A 23,116-nucleotide genomic window follows, 5' to 3' on the forward strand; every position below is an offset into this window, starting at 1 on the left:
GCCTGAAAAAGAATAGCGAAAGTCTTCCATATTATGGCATGTGCAGTCACACAAAAAATTATACCGTGCTTCATACAGTATTATCGCAAAATTAAAAATGGTTTGAAAGAATTTAGCAACAGTTATGCTTAAAATGATCCATTTTAGTCAGGTTTTTTTTACATAAATGGTGCTCAAAAATGATTCCGTTTCCGCGTTAGGCAGTTTTCCGTTTTAAAGTATTATTTTACATAGGAAATCATTTCGTTCCCAAATTTATTTTTCGTTTGCGCAGATTTCCTTTTTATACAGTAGAGGGTACGTTTTAGCAAGGTTTTACTGTATTTTCAGTTTCTAATACAAAAAAAAAATGGTTTCACAATACGTCTTTGTATTCAGGTCACGTTTGAAGGCCTGTGGTCAAGACACACGCATCCTAAAGACTTTCCAACAAACGGATGGCTCACCAGATTTAGTGACGTAATTGGGGCGTCACATTCTGCAGACTATCGGTTTTGGGACTACGGAGGTTTCGCCTCAGAAGGCCTGCGGCAGGTAGCAGAAAGGGGTGCCACGCGCATGCTCGAAAGCGAGCTCAAGGCTCAGGTGAGTTGAGGTAAAGACATTATAATATTTGCTTTAGTAAATAGGCTGCATCAATCGCTTTGATTGAATTTAAATAGTGCCTGGCATTGAATGCGTTATAAATACGCACATATTTGAAAATACTTCATAATGTAACATGTTGTGCCTTCAGAGAAGTTTGTGAAGGTTGATAATAGTAATATACGTTACAAGAGCGGTATGTTGACGTTTTCATGGTCGAGGAAAAGATTGAAAAAGCGAAACGTAGTTGAGCTTTTTTAATTTCCGAGAACATGAAAACAAACATACCGCTCGTGTATCGTACATTATTTTGTGCGAAGATCGTTTATTATATACCTGAAAGACGAATTTATAATTAGTTGCAATGGAATCTCCATGTTGGTTTCTGTTTAATGACGCCAACTTCGGAACACCAAAATATCTTTCTTCAACATTGTTGCTGTAAAATGTTTTCTGTGTTTACTATACTCCGGCAGGACGTGATATACGTCTGTCTTTTTTTTCCCCAGTCTATAAATGCGAACTTAAAACAAACGGTAAGGTTATGTAATGATATATTTTTCATTTTAATATTTTAACAATATTATTTATATAACATATTGCAGTAATAACATCGGCATCTGGAATCTTGTTGATTTTTTCACGGCTTCCTTAATGTTACTTGTATCAGGAATGCAATAAGTTTCGTGGAGTAGTAGACTTTACTTAATTTTTGCAAATATTTAAAAACAATAATTAACATTGCAATTTAGGTGAAATTGCAGTGGTAAGTTTCCAATTTATAATTATTACTATGTTAAACGTCTCTAAAAATAATATGTTAAAAGCCTAAAGCAGTAAAATGAATGTCGCGCTTAAGCGGTAAGAAGAGGGAAATTGTTATGTGTGTTACGTTGGGAATACTGAATGTGGTATTTCACACTTACTGCGTATTGGTTCTGTGCGGAAAACAAGCAAATACGCACGATCTCGCACAGAATATGTTTTATTTTAATGACTGGTTTCGTCAAAGATATTTCGATGGCTGAGAACCAGACCGTTCTAAGTCCAACTTTTTATAAGAAAGAAATCTGTGTTTCATTGTGTTCCAGTTCTTGTCTGCATATATGAATCGTACAAAATTGAAAAATATTCCTCTCCATAAGGTTGCTCTGAAGCTATTCCAAATTGTTTCATGAAGCTTTGAATGTCAGGAGATTAAAATAGCTCCCCTGAAAGAAAAAAAAAAAAAAAAAATGGACTTGGGAAAGTCTGGTTTTGGGCCATCGATTTATTTTCAAATATTTATTCGTTATTTAAATAATGCCAACTTTTATAAGTATAACTTTATAAAGTTCCATTTCGAAAGCTTAGACCTGAAGGGATATACCGGTATTTATGAAATAAATTCGTTTAGAGAAGTAGAAAGTACTCATGTATTTTAAAATATACTTTTCTACGAGTGCGTAAAGTTGCATTATACCCACTGTTATCAGTGTGTAAAGTGAGTCTTTAAAACATTAGACTAGACGACATTTCGGAAGACTTTCAGCTGCTATATGCGCCGTAGCATTTCTGGTATATGACGTCACAAGCTTGTACAGTAGAACCAATCGGAATCAGTCTGTAACAAGTACAGGGTGCGTCAGAAAGAACGGATGGATTTCACATGGCAAGAAAATTGTAAAGATTCACCAAATCAAAAATTTATTATCAACATATTCACCAATACATGCAGTTTATTTATGGAAAACAACATTATCCATATGATGTCCTTGGCTTTCAATACAGGCATCGAGGCGTTTTCTGATGTTCGCCATCACTTTCACAGTCATAGCTGGTGCAATTGCCACGATTTCTTCACGAATAGCCGTCTTCAGTTCGTCCAGTGTATGTGATCGATGTTTACAAACTTACGCCTTCAAATGGTCCCAAAGAAAGAAGTCGCAGGGCGCGAGATCTTACCGTAGCCTCGGACAATCTCAGTGCAATAGAATTTCGTCCAGGTGATTTCTTCTTTAATGTTGAACCTGTGATACGAAATGAAGCCACCCACCGCAAAATTGTATTCCGAGTTAGAATCCTAGCGTGACGTCCGATGTCGAAATGAGTCCTGAGTGGCGATCACAGACTCTTCATTTTTCAAAAATGTCTCTGCGATGAAAGCACGTTGTACACCAGACCAACACCATATTCTCAACTGAAACTGCATTCTATGGCTGACCCAACAGTCGTGGTCCCCCTGACTATATCTCTCTCCTCGTTGCGTATCGATAGTTTGAAATCCATCCGTTCTTTCTGACGCACTCTTTACTTCCCTAGTTCGTTTGTTCACGTGTGAGTGTTTCAATATATTGAATGAATGAAACTAACATTTACTGTGTGTGTAAGGTAAATGGAAGAAGAGACTGTAAAAGACAAGTATTGCACAGGCAGGCGTGGAAGGTGTTTAAGGTGTATAATTATTTAAAAAACATTGACGTTCAGAACGCTGCCGGCCATCTTGATGCTGGCTGCAACGTTGCCAACGCGCAAGAAACGACTGCAGAAGCATGTGATGTGGGATTGAGAAACGTGCAAAGAATATTGTTAGTGAAGGAAAGAGAGTTTGTTTGGTGTCATGCTTACAGTAATCAACGGCTGAGATAATTGTCTTTTGATAATTTAAATTCTCTCCTGCGCTATTTGTATTGCACGTGCGCGTGAAGTATGATGTGGCAATGATGTACGCTGCCTTGCTCTCTCTATCTGTCTCTCTCGACGCAAACGATAGCAGACTACCGCCTTCCGAATTGCCGTCGACTCGTGCGTAAAAAAGTAAGTAATCACTTTACGCACTGATATCCATTTTATGTACTGCCAAAGAAAATGCAATATTCAGTGTATAACCTTCATTCAGGAAGGATTTAATGCATTACCTCGATCTTTCATGACAAATTACACGTAACATGTAACAAATTTAATATTCATATTTTTATTTTAACCCGTATTATCGTGATCATGAATAAAACAAGCTGTGATTCTATGGATACTTATTTCTTAATGGTTCTGAGTTTAAACCAGGGCTGGGACCTGGAGCGAATCCAAACTCTAAACGGGAACGCTTAATATTCATCCGTCACGGCATCAACGCTGCGCGGTGTTTGGCAGGGAAGAAAGGGTTTGAAGAGAAGTCATATGGCTCCCCGTGAGAGAGTAGAATTCGCTCTTGGTGCCCAGCCCTGGTTTAAACGGTCATGAATCATGATTTTATAACCTCTCTAACTGGAAATATTCTATTTATTATCAATTTGTGCTATCATAGAAAAAATTATATGCTAGACATTCGTAAAATTATCTCTTTGGTCCTCGTGTGTTTGTGCCAAAAAGGGAATCTTTACGAACTTGTATCATTAATAACTATTTGTATGCAATACATTTACTTCACTGTGTAATCTAATGAAAAGCGTTTTTTATAAATTAGAGAAATACATAGTTTTCTACATCAGACTAGACTGTAATTCGTGCAAGGGAAAAGGCAACGTTATTCCTTGTCCAAAACATACACGAAAATATTAAAGAGTACGCCATGTCAAAACCTCCGCTCAAACTTCCTACATAGCTCTCGAAAGCAAAAGTCAAATACTGTACAAAAAAGTTGCTTATGTATATCAGCTAATCATTTGTATAGTGTGATTTAACTTCTCATCTGTATAAATAATTTGTTAATATTCTGTTGGAAAATCATAATAATTAAACTCGTTTGTAATTCTCCGAAAGAACAATATTAAAGGAAGTAGACCTATATCTTCCTTTCCCCTCTACCATTTACCAACATAACATGAGAGACGCCCAGAACGAATTACTATACCTGTTATTTTGAAAGATGGGACATGCAGTTAAAGCGGCCGTACTTGGAACTACAGCGCTAGTTGCCAATTTGGGCGACCACGCGATCAGCTGATGCAAGCTACCAATTGACGTTAGATGGCTGACTTTAAAACATTCGTTGACAATTGACGCGAACGTTAAAAAAAAAAAAAAAAAAAAAAGCAATACAAAAATCGGCAAGGAATGAAATATGGAAAGCATGACATTGCGTGCACAACATGTGGCGCCAAGAGAGCTATTGAGCATTCACCACCTGAGAACTGTAACTTTGGCAACTCAACTGTCGTTACCATAACAACAAGTCTCCCATGCTATGTGATATTCATTTGTTTTTCTGATCGCAGTGCTAATATCATTCCCAATTTTAGAAAAAAAAAAAACAGGTATAGGAAATGGTCTGTTTCCAGAGTACTGCGGACATTTCGAGAGTTATATTGGTAATAAGTGGAGGGGACGATAGCAGTGCATTAGAATATGCAGGTAAATTTCAAATGATTTTTATGTGGCTAGATTTCGCATGATTCTTCCACTTAGTTCCCAAGGAATAACATTGCGCGAATTACGAACTTCTCTGTATATTACCACAGTCTAGTATATACAGTCACGAAGCTTGAGTTTTGGGGGTGCTAGGAACAATTGACTGTGCCGGTACTATTTCGCACTGTCTGTAATGAGGTGATATTAGCGATCCTAGTGGTTAGCAACTATCTATGGATGCATATTTACTACGTATTGAGCTTCGTGACTGTATATACTAGACTATGATATTAGGCCTACTCATTTAGATATTTTTAATTTTATTCCTATGATTGTACATTTTCAACAGTAAATTAATAAATAAACTAAAATTCAAGTTTTACATGTAATTGACCTTGATTAAATTACAATTATTTTATTTTACAGAGTGAGCATATCCGCACTATAATAAAAGCTCGAGGAATCAGTTTCCCCAATGTGACTGGCAAAACATTTGCAGTATTTCGAGTGGACAGGAAGCACCATCTTATGTCAATTGTGTCGATGATAGGTGAATATAATATATCTGGAGTTTTAAAATATTATAATGTATTTTGAAATGCAGTGGAATTATTGAAGTTGATGTTAAAATGGGAATGAAAGAAATATAATCTTTAATTAAAGAATATTTTGTTAAAAATAACCAGACGTTCATTTTTAAAGGAGATACTCAAACAAAAATACCGTAATACTTCTTACTCTAGGGTGACCAGATTCACATCGATAAAAAAAAAAGAGGAAACAAAGCTTCAAAAAGGAGGACATTGTTCGAAAAAAAAAGAGGACAATAATATGTACTTAAATTTAGGCTTAGGCCTATATTATACTTTAAATTACGTCAGTATCTATTTTGTTGCAAAATATTTACAGTACAGATTTAGACTTGATCCCATATCACACTTAAAAGTATGTTAATATCTATTTTATTACAAAATAATTATGAAAATAATAATAATAATAATAATAATAATAATAATAATAATAATAATAATTTTACAGTTAGCTACATATAAAAAAGACAAGTGAACTATAATTATTATTAAAGAGGACAAAAAATATCTTTTTAGATTTACATTCACACCTCGATTTCTCGATTTACTAGCTACCTGTGAACAACGACCATAACAAGGATGAGCAAAGAGAGTTACAATGATCGTTGGCAAAGAGTATATATTCCGTCGATGCTGCTGCCACCTATATGCAAGTACTTGAAAAAGGCGTCAAACCAGATAATTTCAAAATATCAGGCATACAAGTTACGAAAAGGACATTTATAGATTTTTTTTAAAATCTGCCCGGATCCCGGACAAAGGCCTAAAAGGGAGGACATGTCCGGGCAAAAGAGGACATCTGGTCACCCTATCTTACCCTCCATCAAATACTTTTTCAAACAAAATTATTATTTGGACAAGTCACTGACAAATTCTTCGTGGAAGAAACAGAACAGGCAATCCACTAGAGTTACAATAACTATATATATATATATATATATATATATATATATATATATATATATATATATATATATGACCTTTATTGTTTCCTGCACAACAAAATCTTACAACAGTATACATTTACTTGTTGTATACTGCTTAGCTATATTATACGTCCATGTCATAGATTTTTATGAATGGAGTATAAAAGTGTCCCATTGCTCTATCCACCAATGATGTCATTGGTATATATAGGTCCATATTGTAAACAATTTGTATTTGCAGTTGGAGCAAAAACAGCATATAGGAGTAACACATTTTAGCAAGAAGTTTTTATCTTTAGTGACTGTCTTCGTAACTTACATTTTCAATTTGTTGAACCCATTTTTTCAGTAACTTCTTTTTTTAACAATTAGATTTTGTACATAGCTATTTTAGACACTAATGAACATAATGTTGATTTCAAAATTTAATACAAGCTGTGCTATGGTTTTATTGTTCTAATACAGGTAAATTTTTAAATCCCAAAAAGGGCTTATATTGTATTTATTTTTATGAATGTCAAATGTGTAGTCATTGGCTGTCATTTTTATGATGACTATTTTAGTGTTTGTGTAAAGTACGTAGTAAATTGATAGTGCATCTAACTATTCGTTTTTTTTTATGATCTCGACTATGGCTTTGAAAATATTGACAGATCCATCACCGGACTGGATAGTTGGCGTTTCTCGATTGGAGCTGTGTCTCAGGAACTGTAGCTGGGTGGAACACAAAGTTCTGAATCTTTATCCATGGGATGCAGGTACAGACAGCGGAATCACTTACATTGTAAGTATACATATTGTTTTCACAAATTAAATTCCTACCACTATTGCACCACTGCCACCGCCACCACCACCACTACCACCACCACCACCACCACCACCACCACCACCACCACCACCACCACCACCACCATCACCACCACCACCACCAAGTCGTCCTTGGTGGTCTAGCAGTTACTAAATAGCCTTTGCATTGGAGGTTCGCAGGTTCAAGTCTGATTGAGGATGATGAATTTTAAGGAGCAGTAAAATTCTTAGTGTGGGTTCCAGTGGCGGCTTCTCAAAGGGGTTGCAGGTTTGTACACCCCCTAGTAATGTTGCTAATCTCCCGGCTTTGTTACTATTAAAAATGTAATTTTATTTTACAATTTTCATTCATGATTATCTGCAGCTGGCGTCTTGTTTTGTACATCTGCAGGAGCCTCCGAGCCTCTTGGCTTGCAGAGATGTTGAAAACCTATGGAAGGTAGTTTAAGGTAAGCGTTCACTACATCGTATCGCACTCCTCGTACGAATCGCACACAACGGATATTTTAAGTGCAGTGCGTTCACTGTAACGGCTTCACCTCATCGCCTCATCGGATTCCCTATCAGCTGTTTAAAACATGACGTCGTGCGATATTGACATTACTGAAAGCAGAGGAGTTGAGGTTAGGTCTATTAATTACGACTGTTAGGGAATAAGAATTTGTAATTGCTTCATGCGTCTTAATTGAAGAGGAAGAAACGAAAGAAATATTGGTTACATAATATATTTGCAAGAAACGACTTGATTACTGTAATGGGAATGCCTTAATTTATATAATTCTTCGCAATTTTCTACACGCGAAATAAGTTTTCCGTCTGCAATTTTGGCGCGACACTGAACATGACACAACATAATAGTAACAGTTGACCAATTAAAATTGATTTATTAAAGAAGGCCGTGATCGCACGCATCGGAAAAGTTTCCAATCCTAGAAACGTGGACGGATTTGCCGACAGGCGATGCGTGCGATACGATGTAGTGAACGCGGTTACATAACAATTACAGCAAAGATAGTCTTTTTCCGATCCGTGCGATTCGTCCGATGCGTGCGATACGATGTAGTGAACGCTTACCTTAGCCTACGAAAGCTGCATTTGAATTTCGTGAACGAAAACGTTGCACTTGGTACTTGTTAGCATTCTGATGACGATTCTGAGCTCAAATGTTTTTTATGAGGGTAAATCGCAATATAGAGAATGTACAAGCTTTGCCCACGACCCCTTCCACTTAAGGACTTTCTGTATAAATAGGTATACTTGTATTTAATCATTTTACTTATTAATTGCATATAAATTGGCTTTATATGTATACGCCCTCAGGTATACATGGTTTTAAACTTTAAAGTAAAGTATGTTTAACTCCTCTTCGATATCCATTATGCACCACCATATTTTGAAACCACCAGCCGCCACTGGTGGGTTCCTACGAGAGGGAAGTAAAGGGGTCAAGGACACTGAAATTGGTTGACGTTATATATATATATATATATATATATATATATATATATATATATATATATATATACACACATATACATACATTACCTGATTTTGTCATATTAACATCTCGAAATTAAGATCATTTAGTTCTTTTTCCAAAAGTGCGCAGAAAATGTCCCTTTTTCTATTCGAAGTTCCCTCCAAATAGGATATAGTGTACGTCCGGAATCTTTATCCGTGTAAACACTCATGATAAGACCACAGTCTAGTATATACAGTCACGAAGCTCAATACGTAGTAAATATGCATCCATAGATCCAAGAAACAAGTTCGATTAATTAAAATGTGTCTTAATGAAACTTACAGCAGAGTCCGTATAGGCCAGTTTCTATCTGATGCTTTTCCAATTCACTGCGGGCTAAAGCAGGGAGATGCACTATCACCTTTGCTTTTTAACTTTACTCTAGAATATGCCATTAGGAAAGTTCAGGATAACGGTGAGGGACTGGAATTGAACGGGTTACATCAGCTTCTTGTCTATACGGATGACGTGAATATGTTAGGAGAAAATCCACAAACGATTAGGGAAAACGCGGAAATTCTACTTGAAGCGAGTAAAGCGATAGGTTTGGAAGTAAATCTCGAAAAGACAAAGTAACTTATATGATTATACCTCGTGACCAGAATATTGTACGAAATGGAACTATAAAAATTGGAGATTTATCCTTCGAAGAGGTGGAAAAATTCAAATATCTTGGAGCAACAGTAACAAATATAAATGACACTCGGGAGGAAATTAAACCCAGAATAAATATGGGAAATTCCTGTAATTATTCGGTTGAGAAGCTTTTGTCATCTAGTCTGTTATCAAAAAATCTGAAAGTTAGAATTTATAAAACAGTTATATTACCGGTTGTTCAGTATGGTTGTGAAACTTGGACTCTCACTTTGAGAGAGGAACAGAGATTAAGGATCTTTGAGAATAAGGTTCTTAGGAAAATATTTGGGGCTAAGAGAGATGAAGTTACAGGAGAATGAAGAAAGTTACACAACAGAGAACTGCACGCATTGTATTCTTCACCTAACATATTTAGGAATATTAAATCCAGACGTTTGAGATGGGCAGGGCATGTAGCACGTATGGGCGAATCGAGAAATGCATATAGAGTGTTAGTTGGGAGACCGGAGGGAAAAAGATCTTTGGGGAGGCCGAGACGTAGATGGGAGGATAATATTAAAATGGACTTGGGGGAGGTGGGATATGATGATAGAGACTGGATTAATCTTGCACAGGATAGGGGCCTATGGCGGGCTTATGTGAGGGCGGCAATGAACCTCCGGGTTCCTTAAAAGCCGTAAGTAAGTAAGATAGTTGCTAACCACTAGGATCGCTAATATCGCCTTATTACAGACAATGCGAAATAGTATCGGCACAATCTATTGTTCCTAGCACCCTCACAACTGAAGCTTCGTGACTGTATATACTACACTGTGATAAGCTTACCATGTTCGCGCTTTTTCTTGGGAGAAATAAATATGGTAGGTTCCCGTTGCTTTCCGCACACAATCTTTTTTTCGCTTCTTAAAATAATCAAGGGGGCCCCAGCATGGAGGTGAGGAGAGTGGATTTCACTAATTAGGCCCTTCAGACTTTCTCCCGAAATCAGCGCAAGGTTTAAATATAAGTAGTATCAGGGTTTTTGGCCCGATTAGAGACTGAGAAATGACAGTTTGCCTTTATCCCCCATTAATTCATAAAGGGATGGATTTTTAATGCACAGCACGTTTTTTGAAAGAAGTGTTCTTGTGAAAGCATTATTAGCGCTTAGCCAGGATTTAGCTGGTCATGGAGAAAAAATTGACGCAGTATAATGTGCACACAACGCGTGTGGCGACACAGCACGTGCCTTCCAACTTATATGATCTCATAGGAGAACACATGCCGTGGCAGTAGTGTGATTAGACCACAGTCTAGTATATACAGTCACGAAGCTCAATACGTAGTAAATATGCATACATTAGGTAGTTGCTCACCACTAGGATCGCTAATATCGCCTCATTACAGGCAATGCAAAATAGTACCGGCACAGTCTATTGTTTCTAGCACCCTCAAAACTCAAGCTTCGTGACTATATATAGTAGACTGTGATTAGACTGTGGTGTGATCAGTGTTGCCAAGTCTGTGGTTTTGTAACTAAATCTGGTGTTTTCAGGACTACGGTCAGCTATAGAATTTTACCGTCAGCGGCTAGCTATTTATTTGGAGTTTTTTTAAGATTCCGACAGAGCGAGATGATATTTTTAAAGTTTTTTTTTCTGTAAAGATGTTACAATAATTGCTTTCATATATAGGCCTACTTGCGGACAACAATGTTAGTAATCATAAACCAGAGTTTAGTATGATATTATCACACTTTTTCATTGTGCGAGTATAAAATATCAACGTTTTATGTTAACTGGATTTGGTGCAACCACGTCCATTTCCTGCTTCATTCATTGTTGTACAAATAATGTATGCAGCATTCGCTAAACTCTTAATCTAATGTAAGTCTATATATTGTTTTTGTAAATAAATTGAAGTAGGGCAGTATTTAATCATAGAGAATAATGAACTGAATTATTATTTTCATTTATGATACAATATTATTTAATTTATCATTCCGCATTATAGTTTATGTAACATGGACGTACTTAATACTTAAAACCAGGCTCATTGTTGGCAGGTGCGTTTCCAATTCGGTGTGAAATCAGATTTCGAACCGACTGGTGTGATTGTGATGGAATTATTTCCGAAGTGTCCAGTATATTCTACAATCTACATCTATACTTCACTCAATTTTGAAGAAATATGTCGCGTAAAACTCTGTACGAGGATGAAGACGATTTTGCATAGAACATAGAGCCTACAAAGTGATACACACTTACCATAATTTAGTCCATATATAATTCTCCATTTCCTAAAACTGTATAGTTTGTATTTCAAATTTGGAAGTGATTTGTAAAGAAAAATCTGGAGTTTCCAAACTACAGTTTAGCGAGTTTTTTAAGCTTGCGCAGCGGGAAATAGAATTCTGAGTTGGCGACACTGGGTGTGATTCCACCTTTATATCGATTTTTGTAAAGCCTTCGATATTGTCTCCCACGACTTATTAGTAACTAAATTAATAGGATTTAGGGTTAATTAAAGGGTAATTTTATGGATAAAATCATTTGTAAAAGGTTGAAAGCAGAGTGTTCCTACTATTGGAAAATTCCTTTCGGAAGAAGTGGAAATAACTGGTGTAGTATAGGCTACATCATAGGACCCCTATTGTATTTTTAAAAGAAATTCCAAATTGCGTATCGTCTGGGGTGGGGACAGTTTGCAAATGACTATTGTCTGTATGGTTCATTCAAAGTGTATCATCGTACGTGTCTATTAAAACTTCAATATTGAGGACTCGCCATTACAAATCAAAAGAATGTTCGTCTTTTCTGTTGAATGAAGAAGATTGCTGCATTTCCTTAATGTGTCGTAATATGAGGAAGGGAATTATGGAATTTCCAGTGTCACAAATTGTGGAGAATGGCTTGCGTGGTATGTGATATGAACCTAACCTCTCACATAATACACACTAATTTAGGAGGGGCTCGCGGCAGTAACAGTTTGGCTGTGGCGCATGCGCAGACCTCTCATATAGTGCCAGCGTGATCCTTACCTGAATTTATTTTCGCGTGTACATTCCAGATCAAATCAAGCAGTTCCCTTCGTATTCTGGTTACATCTTGCATCTGTGAAGGTTAGGTTTGATTAGTTTATGTTTTAATTACCCAAGTCCGCACATGCGCAGACAGTCAAGATGATCCTGTCGCGAGCCACACATCCTAATCTAACCTAACCTCTCACATAATACCACACATCTATAATCTATTTTGTTCGCAATGTTCCGTCTCTCCTACGCTGAGTTGGGAGCCACCTAGTGGATGAAGTGGAAATTTGCCAAGAATGATGACTCATTTGAACCACTATTGTTTCGTTTTACATTTTGCTCCTGAAGTTCGTTTTGTGTAATGATCAATGCGTTAATGTAGTGAACATCCCAATATATTGCAATAAGAAGTTAAATGTCTGGGAGCAACAGTATCAAAAATAAATGATACTCGGGAGGAAATTAAACACATAATAAATATGGGAAATGCCTGTTATTATTCGAATGAGAAGCTTTTATCATCCAGTCTGGTGTCAAAAAATCTGAAAGTTAGAATTTATAGAACAGTTATATTACCTGTTGTTCTTTATGGTTGTGAAACTTGGATTCTCACTTTGAGAGAGGAACATAGGTTAAGGGTGTTTGAGAATAAGGTGCTTAGGAAAATATTTGGGGCTAAGAAGGATGAAGTTAGAGGAGAATGGAGAAAGTTACACAACACAGAACTGCACGCATTGTATTCTTCACCTGACATAATTAGGAACATTAAATCCAGACGTTTGAGATGGGCAGGGCATGTAGCACGAATCCAGAAATGCATATAAAGTGTCAGTTGGTTGGCCGGAGGGAAAAGGACCTTTGGGGAGGCCGAGATGTGGATGGGAAGATAATATTAAAATGGATTTGAGGGAGGTGGGATATGATGGTAGAGACTGGATTAATCTTGCTCAGGATAGAGACCAATGGCAGCTTATGTGAGGGCGGCAATGAACCTCCGGGTTCCTTAAAAGCCAGTAAATAAGTAAGTAAGACGTAAATGTGTTGTGGTAGTGATAAAATTGTGAAAAATTCGTTTACAGTGGCGCTAACACATTAAATCTTCAATTATTCCTTTATTAGGTCTGTTCATTAATCTAACTTATCGTACATTATTTCACTTATTTATTAATGATAATATTCTACATATTATGAGACGTGTTGTGAAAAAAAAACCGGACAGCTGGTGGCAGACGCCACTTTTCGTTGGATCCTCCTATAATTTCAACAGGTTTTAGTAAATTTTATTACCGCCATTATGAAGTGCTGACGACTTTACATACTACCTTCACAGCTCACAAATTTATAACATACTGGCATGCACATTAAAGAAGGTACTTTTCATTATCTTCTTCCTTAACTTAGTCACTAACGAACAATTTAAAATAGTATCAAATACTAAAGATCTAATGTTATATAAATAGTGTTTCTTAATTTTCACACCGTAAAAGCAATTTTAAATTTTAAATGTCATATAGATTATAACTGGTTATTATATTCAGTCTCCAGATATGCCTACATCACCACGAGAGGTGATTCGACGGATTACATCCAGTTTTCCAAATGACCCCCGATCTCCATTCTATGACCCAACAGGCTCGGAAATGAAGCCATTGGCTAGATTGTACCTGACACGGCAACGGCTCTATGAGAAGAGCTGTTCAGACGATCCTTCAGCAACCTCACTTGATTATGAGTCTGGTGAATCAACTGACTCTGGAGGTATGTTTAATGTAACACTTCACACAAGCAAAACGCACTGGCAGTTCCTGATATTAGCAATAAGCATTCATTAAATACATACTGAGGGTCTATGTAAAATATGTAGACCTGTTTATATTTATGTTTATGGGTATATTTTATCTACTAATTTAAAAAGTCTGAAAAAATGGGACCTTAACAGGCTAGTAAAGACCTGCATATGTCAGGATGATAATGGTGATGTGATGATAGAGTGGATAGTGGTAACTTAACAAATTTATTCAAAATTAGAATTAGTTTTTCTCAAAATCTTCAAATTTTAATGAACAAGTGTAAATATTTATCTAGTTTTATAAAGAAAATATAATTACTTGTCTTTCCACTGACAAAGGGATCTTCAAAATTCGTAGTAAAATTTGTTACTTCTGGATTGTTTGAAAACTATTTTTGTTTCACTTGAACGATTTATCATATGCTTACAGTCATTTGGGGTAACTTTTTACTGGTCAATGTTACTTTGTACCAGTTTCCAATTTTACTATACTTGTTTTTTTGAAAAATGGGACATTACAGGAGCGTTGTGATCAGAAAAACAACTGAATGTCACATAGCGTGGTAGGCCTGTTGCTATGGTAACAACGGTTGAGTTGCCAAACTTACAGCTCTCACATGGCGAGTGCTTAATTCTCTTGGAGACATTTATTGTGCACACAATGTTAGCATTGATAATGTTTCGTCTTTGATTCTCTGTCGACTTTTGTATTGTTTTCTTACCTTTGCGTCAATTGTCAATGAATGTTTTAACGTCAGCCATCTTAACGACAATTGCTAGCTTCCATCAGCTGACAGCATGGTAGTCCATATTGGCAACATGGCACTGTAGTTACAAGCTCGGCTGCTTAACTGTCATGTCCCATCTTTCAAAAAAACAAGTATAGAAGACCTAATTTCGCATTTGCTAAGTTGATATGTTGATATCTTTGGACTGAGGCCATTTCCATAAGCTATGATCTCTATGCTTTGCTTTCTATCTATTATGTCGGGGTCCTGAAGCATATTTAAGACTTCACGTGGTTAAATATTGCATTGTGTTTATAGTAGCTGGTTTATGAACGATTTTCAACTTTATATTGTAATTGAGGACCGTTTTTGCAAAACTTGCTAACTGAAAAAACTAAATTTTACGGGAGAGACAAAAAACTGAATGGAGACGAGTAGGTTATAAGTGCAACCATCACACTTTGACACACTACAATGAAGAGAAATAATTCAATTTTATTAAGATAAATTTAACATCGTGTAGAGGCCTGCTTTATGTTAACGAATCCACCAAAATCTCAATTTTGCAAATTTTGCAGTTAGCAAGTTTTGCAAAAATGGTCCTCAATTACAGAGTACATCAGAAATACGGCTATACATTTGATTACATCTTGTGATGACAGTATTATTGTTACAGGAAATACGACATTACTGTTGGGAAGGCATTTCCTCAAAATTTCCCTCACCACAATAGCATAGTGAGGGGCGCTTCGTCCTGTTGGAATAAACAGTGTTCGTGTTCAGCACTTTGCTTCACTGGCACCACAATTTCATTAAGGATATCCGCATGTTAAACGTCTCTCTTCAATAACCTGAGGATTCTCGCTAGCATAATAATGACAGTTGTGTCGATTAACATGTCTGTTCACATGGAAAACAACTTCATCAGAAAAGTGCCATTTTCTCAACCAGTGTTCGTCGTTTGCACATTTCCTTGCAACAGATTCACACAATTCCAGCCGCCTATCAGGTTCGTCCTCGTTAAGTTCGTGGACATGAATAGATTTGAATGGATGGTACTTGTCACGTTTCAAAGCACGAAGCACACTGGCATGACTGATATCAAGCTCACGTGCAGCTTGGCTGGTCGATTTTTGTGGACTAGTGTTGAACGCTTCCAGAATCCTTCCTGTTATTGCAGCATCTGTACTACTGTGAGGCCTTCCAGAAGGTTTTCTTTTCTAGATGCTTCCCGTTGCGAACAGTCGTTTTCTCCACTTATCCACAGTCGACAGCTGCAGTGCTATGTCAAAATCTCGTCTCGTCAGTCTTGCAGCCTCACAATCATTACCGTGCATTATTGTCCATGCTGCAACTGTAATTTGCTGTTGCGTGTTCAGTGCCATCTTGACTATTGACGTAAACTCAGCATTCTTGTGATGTGGTATTGTTGTTATTTGAAGAATTGCCTTTGCAACAGTAATATCATATTTCCTGTAACAATAATACTGTCATCACACGATGCAATCAAACGTATAGCCGTATTTCTGATACACCCTGTATATATAATTTTATCTTACTGTTACAATTATTGTAAATGTTAATGCATTAATAACCTTGTGACATACATAATCCTATGTTTTGTAAATTATAAATTCAATCTCACAGTGCTGTTTTGGTTCTATTTCAGGATTATTTTTTACCACTACAAAGTTTTCATGATAACATTGATTCTATTATAAGCATTTAAATTTGATTATAACATAATTATTAATTTGTTTATTAAATAACATGAGACAATTATTACGTAAAACTAATATAAAATATAACTACTATAGTCCCGACGCTGTTATTTCCGGCATGACTCCGCCTCTTTGCTTACGTCTTAGAAAGTGAAAGCTCTATATAGTCTAGGTAGGTAGTATCGTTCGCCATTTTTGTTCTTACGTTACCGAGCTACCATACGAAGAATCTATTTGCCACACCGTTAAACATGATCATGTCGTAGCTCCTATGTTAATAAATCAAACACAATGTAATTCAGCAAATAATTGAGCGGCAAATAACGTCTTCGTGTGCTTTCTGCGAACGCCAACGAAAGAGCTAAAATGGCGGGCGGTTATATTAAGTATTTATCGAGCCTTAAGAAATGAATCAGCGAATCACAAGATGCACATGTTTAAATGTAGCCGACCTGCAACGCGATTGGCTGCCGGAAATTAGAGCGACAGGACTATAGATCTACTACCGACACACTTTAAGTTTATATTGAAGAATTAATTTTTTTACGAAGTCCCACCACATAGTTGGCTTATTAATGAAATTTCTTTGACCTTATGTATTCAACTACTATTCTAATTTTTACACTTGTCTTAGATTTTCATAATGCGTTGAAATTTTTAGATGACAGCAGGTCAAAAGGATTCTCCAGGGGAAAGACAGTATGCAATAAAGGCAAGGTATTCCATTAAAACACCATAGCAGGCACTAGATAATATAAACACTGGAAAACTTGGTCAACGAGAAGCTGTACACTTGTATTCCATCCCAAGACAAACACTAGTGAATACATTGAAAAATGAATACAGAAATAATTTTCGGAGACCAAATTAGTTTTCATTGAGAATTTTGGTACTCTGTGCTATGATGACTTTGTAATAGTCTCATAGAAAGGATCACTGTTCCATGGTAGACCTACAGTCAATGGCATTGAACTGCGTGGTACAAACTCCAGATACAAAGTCAGTTATAGTCCCGTCGCTCTAATTTCCGGCAGCCAATCGCGTTGCAGGTTGGCTACATTTAAACGTATGCGTCTTGTGATTCGCTGAAGAAGGCGTTATTCATTTCTTAAGGCTCGATAAATACTTAATATAATCGTCCGCCATTTTGGCTCTTTCGTTGGCGTTCGCAGAAAGCACACGAGGACGTTATTTGCCGCTCAATTATTTGCTGAATTATAGTGTGTTCGATTTATTATCATAGGAGCTACGACATGATAATGTTTAACGGTGTGGCAAATAGATTCCTCGTATGGTAGCTCAGCAACGAAAGAACAAAAATGGTGAACGATACTACCTACCTAGACTTTATAGAGCCGTCACTTCCTAAGACGTAAGCAAAGAGGAGGAGTCACGCTGGGAATAACAGCGTCGCGACTATAACTTATAAGGTCAAGAATGGAAGGCACTGAATGTGGCCTGACTTACTGGATGTGGTTAACTTACATGGAAATCCTTAGATTTTTTCTCGAAGAGATTTGCTTTGATAGAGCAAGTTCTTTATGCTATTCAGCATTTCTTTCAGAGTTTCAGGTATGTTTCCGGAGGGACTTTTTACCCCAGAAAAAATATAGCAGATAAAATGGAAACTTTGTTTTCATTCTGTGTAGTTTCTCTGCTCCTTGACTGTAAAAATACAATATATTGACCACCTTTGTGGTGTAGGGGTCAGCATGCTGGTCTCTTACGTAGAGGGCCCAGCTTCGATTCCCAGTCGGCTTGAATTTCCTGGTTGAATTTTTACAGAGTTTTCCCTCAACCATAAGGCAAATGTCAGGAAATTCGAGCCACAACATCCCTGAATATCACCAGCCTCATTCATCACCAACATCATATTCATAACAAATCAGTAATATATCTACTGACGCCATCTAGTTTACAACAATAGAACCAGTCTCAACAATAGTACACAGGCCTTCGGATTTCATCCAAAAGATTTACTCATGATGTGACCAGAGATGTTGTTGTTGTTGTTATTTTCTAATGCCAGGCGTTTGACAATAAAGTCATTTGACCTCTTGCACTCCAATATTTTTCAAAGATATTATCATGGCCAGCCACTGAAGCACAGATTTTGAGGTGTTCCGAATCCATTTCTTGGTTTGAGTTGCACAATGGACAGTTAGGGGACTGATATATTCCAATTCTATGCAGGTGTTTGGCCAAACAATCATGGCCTGTTGCCAATCTAAATGCAGCTACAGACGATTTTCGTGGTAAATCGGGAATTAACTGTGGATTATGATGCAGAGAGTTCCATTTTTTCCCTTGAGATTGTGTTATGAAATTTTGTTTGTTGAAGTCCAAGTATGTAGATTTAATAAATCTTTTCACAGAGTAATATGTAGATTTAGTAACAGGTCTGTAAGTAGCAGTGCTGCCCTTCTTTGCTAAAGCATCCACATTCTCGTTTCCCAGGATTCCACAATGGGATGATATCCATTGGAATACAATTCTTTTCTTGAGTGATATTAATTGAGAGAGCATTTTAGTTATTTCTGCTGTTTGAGATGAAGGTGTGTGTTTAGAGACTATTGATAGAATAGCTGCTTTGGAGTCTGACAATATAACTGCATTCTTAAATTTATTGATGTGGCATAGAAGATTCCTGAGACTTTCACTTATTGCAGAGATGTTAAAGCGAGTATAAATACAATAAAAAAAATACAATATAACTTGTGATTATCCTGAGAGCATGCCATGTAACTAAAATTGATTTAAATTGAAACCAAGATTAAGTCCTGGAGTAAAATGTGCTAATTTTATAACAGACTGTGAAGTGACTGAGTGGACTCAGTGGAGTTCGTGCTCTGTGACTTGTGGCAATGGAGTGAAGCATAAGCAAAGGTTCTTTGTGAATCCCATGAGAGCCCAGATCAAGCCTTGCACCACCAGGTTGACAGCCCGCTACGCTTGCACAGCTGAGAAAGAGACGTGTGGGTATGTAGAAATTGTTTATTTTATTGTTATGTTGAGGGTCAGACAATATTGTTCGCATTACATAAAACTGAATTAATTATTATTAAGCCTGAATTGCAAACGAAAAGATTATTTCCACAAACACAGGCTTTTAGCGGCCGGATAACTGAGTTTTTAATTAAATTGAATTGAAAGAGGTGAATTGGGAGGACAAATTAAAAAGGTACGCAATCGCGTCCTTGCAAGGGGTTCGGGGCTGCAAGAAACTAAATATGTGAGCTCCAAGCCTGTTGGCCACTAGTCTCACTCCGGGTTACGCTGCTCCACTGAAGGAGCTCTAGAAAATTTTGAAGGGGAAAACCGAAAATGGACGTAACCTCTTAGGTACCACATACGCGAGGGGCACGGAAAAGTGATCAAAATGATCACGGGACGGGATGAGGAGGAGATGGCTGGTGTAATCTGCACATTGAAATGAACTGTGTCATTTCGCAGTGCAGGAGGAGTCGAGAAGACTCTGTCATCTGTTGTTCGATGACAAGGCAGGTGAAGACCGCCAGGAGAGACGCCGTGAATTCTGAATCTGCAAATTGAAAGGTTCCCTGTCCTTTCGCATGTATGCACATGTATTTCATAATTTTATAGACTCTGAGCTAGGGCATTAAGTTGTTTGTTAGAAAAAAGGGGAACTTATGGGGAAGGGCATATAGGTGCGTGGCCCATTTCTCTTAGGGCTCATCCCGACATTTGTCTTAATGCCTTAAGAAAACCACGGAAATACCTTAGGCAGGATGAGTTGTCTCAATATAAGAGACTAGCCAATTTGGCTTTTAGGTAATAGGTCGATTGATTTATGAATTATGATAGATGTAATTATTAATTAATTTAGAATAAGTAAAGGGGTCATGGGGATATGAATGCAGGTCCGTGGCCCATTTCTTTTAGGGCTCATCCCGACATTTGTCTTAGTGCCTTAGGAAAACCACGGAAAAACCTTAGACTGGATGAATAAATGAGTTGATAGGCAACTGGCTATAGACTGGAAGATCTCGGGTTCATTCCCTGGTGGTGAGATGTTTCTTGTTGCCAAAACATCAAGAATGGCCCCGATGTTCACTCAACCACCTGTGAAATTGAGTACCGGTGGACCGGAGTAAAAGGTGGACGGAGCTTGGTACTGTTCACACCACCGTATTTCAAGCTCTACTTTCATATCTCCCATGCTCCTCTATGGAGGGAGTAAAAAGGGGTGCTTTTACCTTAGCTATAAATACTTTTTTTTTATAGTATTATGAGATCAAATGATCAACCATTAGCATAGCATGGCTTCTGAAGCAGGGAAGCAACCAAGATTAAGTTAGTAATAATCATTCTTAAAATTCGTTGAAGATAAGAACATAATTTTACATCATTATTAAGAATCATAGTTGTTTAAGTAAAAGCAATACTCTGCTAACAGTCTTACCTTATCGTTTATAATCCAGTACAATTTATTATTTTTTAAATGTTTTGTTTAGAAGTTAGGGACTTCTATTTTCAATTATTGTGTCATAAATAGAGCTCGGAAGTTGATGAAATATCATCTTTTTTTCTGAGACATCACAGACAATGCAGGATGCAATAGAAACTCTTTTCACTTCAACACGAACCAATATAGTCTACTTTTATTTTGCTTTTTTTTTCGGTCTTTTATTATCTATTGGTCTTTTTTTTTTTTTTTTTTTTAAGGAAATGTTCTACTTTTTGTTGCATTTTTGCTCTTTCCTGCTTTTGAATGGACTTTTTTTTACTGGTGTATTCGTAGTCCATATTCGAAAACTTATTGCATATTTTGCAATTCATTTTATGTAGATTTTCAGAAAAGTCTATATATATATATTGAAAGTTTATTGTTTCAGTCATTGACTTTACTGTTGTGTATGTTTTAGGTGTTAACCTTTACATAATAAGTTACAAGACGCATAAACGTTTTCTTTGAACAGTGTCAACATCTTCGGATACGAACAATCAATTTTGCAATATCATTACTCTCTACATTCTCTACACATACAACACATGTTTAATGGCATACGGGGATAAAATCTGTTAAAATTAATATAATTATGATACACATAATATTCTAATATTCAAATATGGGTGCCCCTAATGTCAACATTTAAAATGTACATATAGTGTACAATAGATATACTTAGCAAGTCATCACATGTAGGCTAGGTTATTAATGAGATAATATTGTGAGGCTAAAAAATAAGGCTAAAATATAAAAGTGAGCTAACTATATGTTATATTATATTATGTATACATATGAAGATATGCAATTACAATATTTTATTACATGTTTTATTCATGTTTCCATACTTTAGTAATGCACATCTATCTAATATATAACATAGTGTATGCTTCATAGCCTGTCGTAAATGCTTATGCAGATTATTTTGATAATCTTTATGCCAATATATTGGGTTTTAGTTGTTTATTGTTGACTTGGTGGTGTGCGTTTGTTTTGTTGCTGTTCATTCACAGGATAAATAATCAAAATCCAATACTGAATATGTAATGATTTATGTGGCAAGATGTGAATCAGGTGCCTAAGATCGTTGTTATGGATGTGCTTTCTTTAGATGTTGATCATGTACTGGCTATGTGAGGACTGTGTACCCACGTCTAACACGGTTACTGCATATTGCTTATGAAATTCGATCGCGTCATACAGGAATTTTTCTTATGGATGTATCAGCCTTGATTCCTGGTTACGTGCTTCCCCAAATTCAATGTAACAGAATAAATACTGCAGCTGCAGTGCCCGTAGTCAGCATATTGTATCACACAAGCGAAGACGTAAAAATGCCAAAAGCAAAGCAATTGGCAATCATTTAAACCTGAGATCCTACGAATGGCGATGGCACTTTACTACAATGCTGAATAAGAAGGTATGTCTGGGAATTTCAGTTCTTTCTGATATTTAAATGTGCATTGGCGTGATTTCGAAAACATTCAATAATAATAATAATAATAATAATAATAATAATAATAATAATAATAATAATAATAATAATAATAATAGGCTTAATAATAATGATAATTATATTGTTAGTTATTATTATTATTATTATTATTATTATTATTATTATTATTATTACTTACTTACTTACTTACTTACAAATGGCTTTTAAGGAACCCGAAGGTTCATTGCCGCCCTCACATAAGCCCGCTATGCAAGATTAATCCAGTCTCTATCATCATACCCCACCTCCCTCAAATCCATTTTAATATTATCCTCCCATCTACGTCTCGGTCTCTCTAAAGGTCTTTTTCCCTCCGGTCTCCCAACTAACACTCTATATGCATTTCTGGATTCGCCCACACGTGCTACATGCCCTGCCTATCTCAAACGTCTGGATTTAATGTTCCTAATTATGTCAGGTGAAGAATACAATGCGTGCAGTTCTGTGTTGTGTAACTTTCTCCATTCTCCTGTAACTTCATCCCGCTTAGCCCCAAATAGTTTCCTAAACACCTTATTCTCAAACACCCTTAACCTATGTTCCTCTATTATT

General features: G+C 36.6%; 1 protein-coding gene across 7 annotated transcripts in view; it reads left to right on the forward strand.

The window, feature by feature from the left end:
* Positions 1-23,116, forward strand: part of LOC138697644 (spondin-1-like) — a 741,699-nt gene that overhangs the window by 211,161 nt on the left and 507,422 nt on the right. For all 7 annotated transcript variants that reach the window (XR_011331591.1, XR_011331590.1, XM_069823071.1 and 4 more), the window contains exons 5-9: positions 379-585; positions 5,338-5,461; positions 7,081-7,211; positions 13,902-14,121; positions 19,412-19,580. Coding sequence is in view for 5 of the 7 variants with exons in the window: in XM_069823071.1 (XP_069679172.1) it covers positions 379-585; positions 5,338-5,461; positions 7,081-7,211; positions 13,902-14,121; positions 19,412-19,580 (851 nt within the window). In the remaining 2 variants the exon portion in view is untranslated. The remainder of the gene's footprint in view (positions 1-378; positions 586-5,337; positions 5,462-7,080; positions 7,212-13,901; positions 14,122-19,411; positions 19,581-23,116) is intronic.

The sequence above is a fragment of the Periplaneta americana genome, chromosome 4 (assembly GCF_040183065.1).
Source record: "Periplaneta americana isolate PAMFEO1 chromosome 4, P.americana_PAMFEO1_priV1, whole genome shotgun sequence".
Lineage (NCBI taxonomy): Eukaryota > Metazoa > Arthropoda > Insecta > Blattodea > Blattidae > Periplaneta > Periplaneta americana.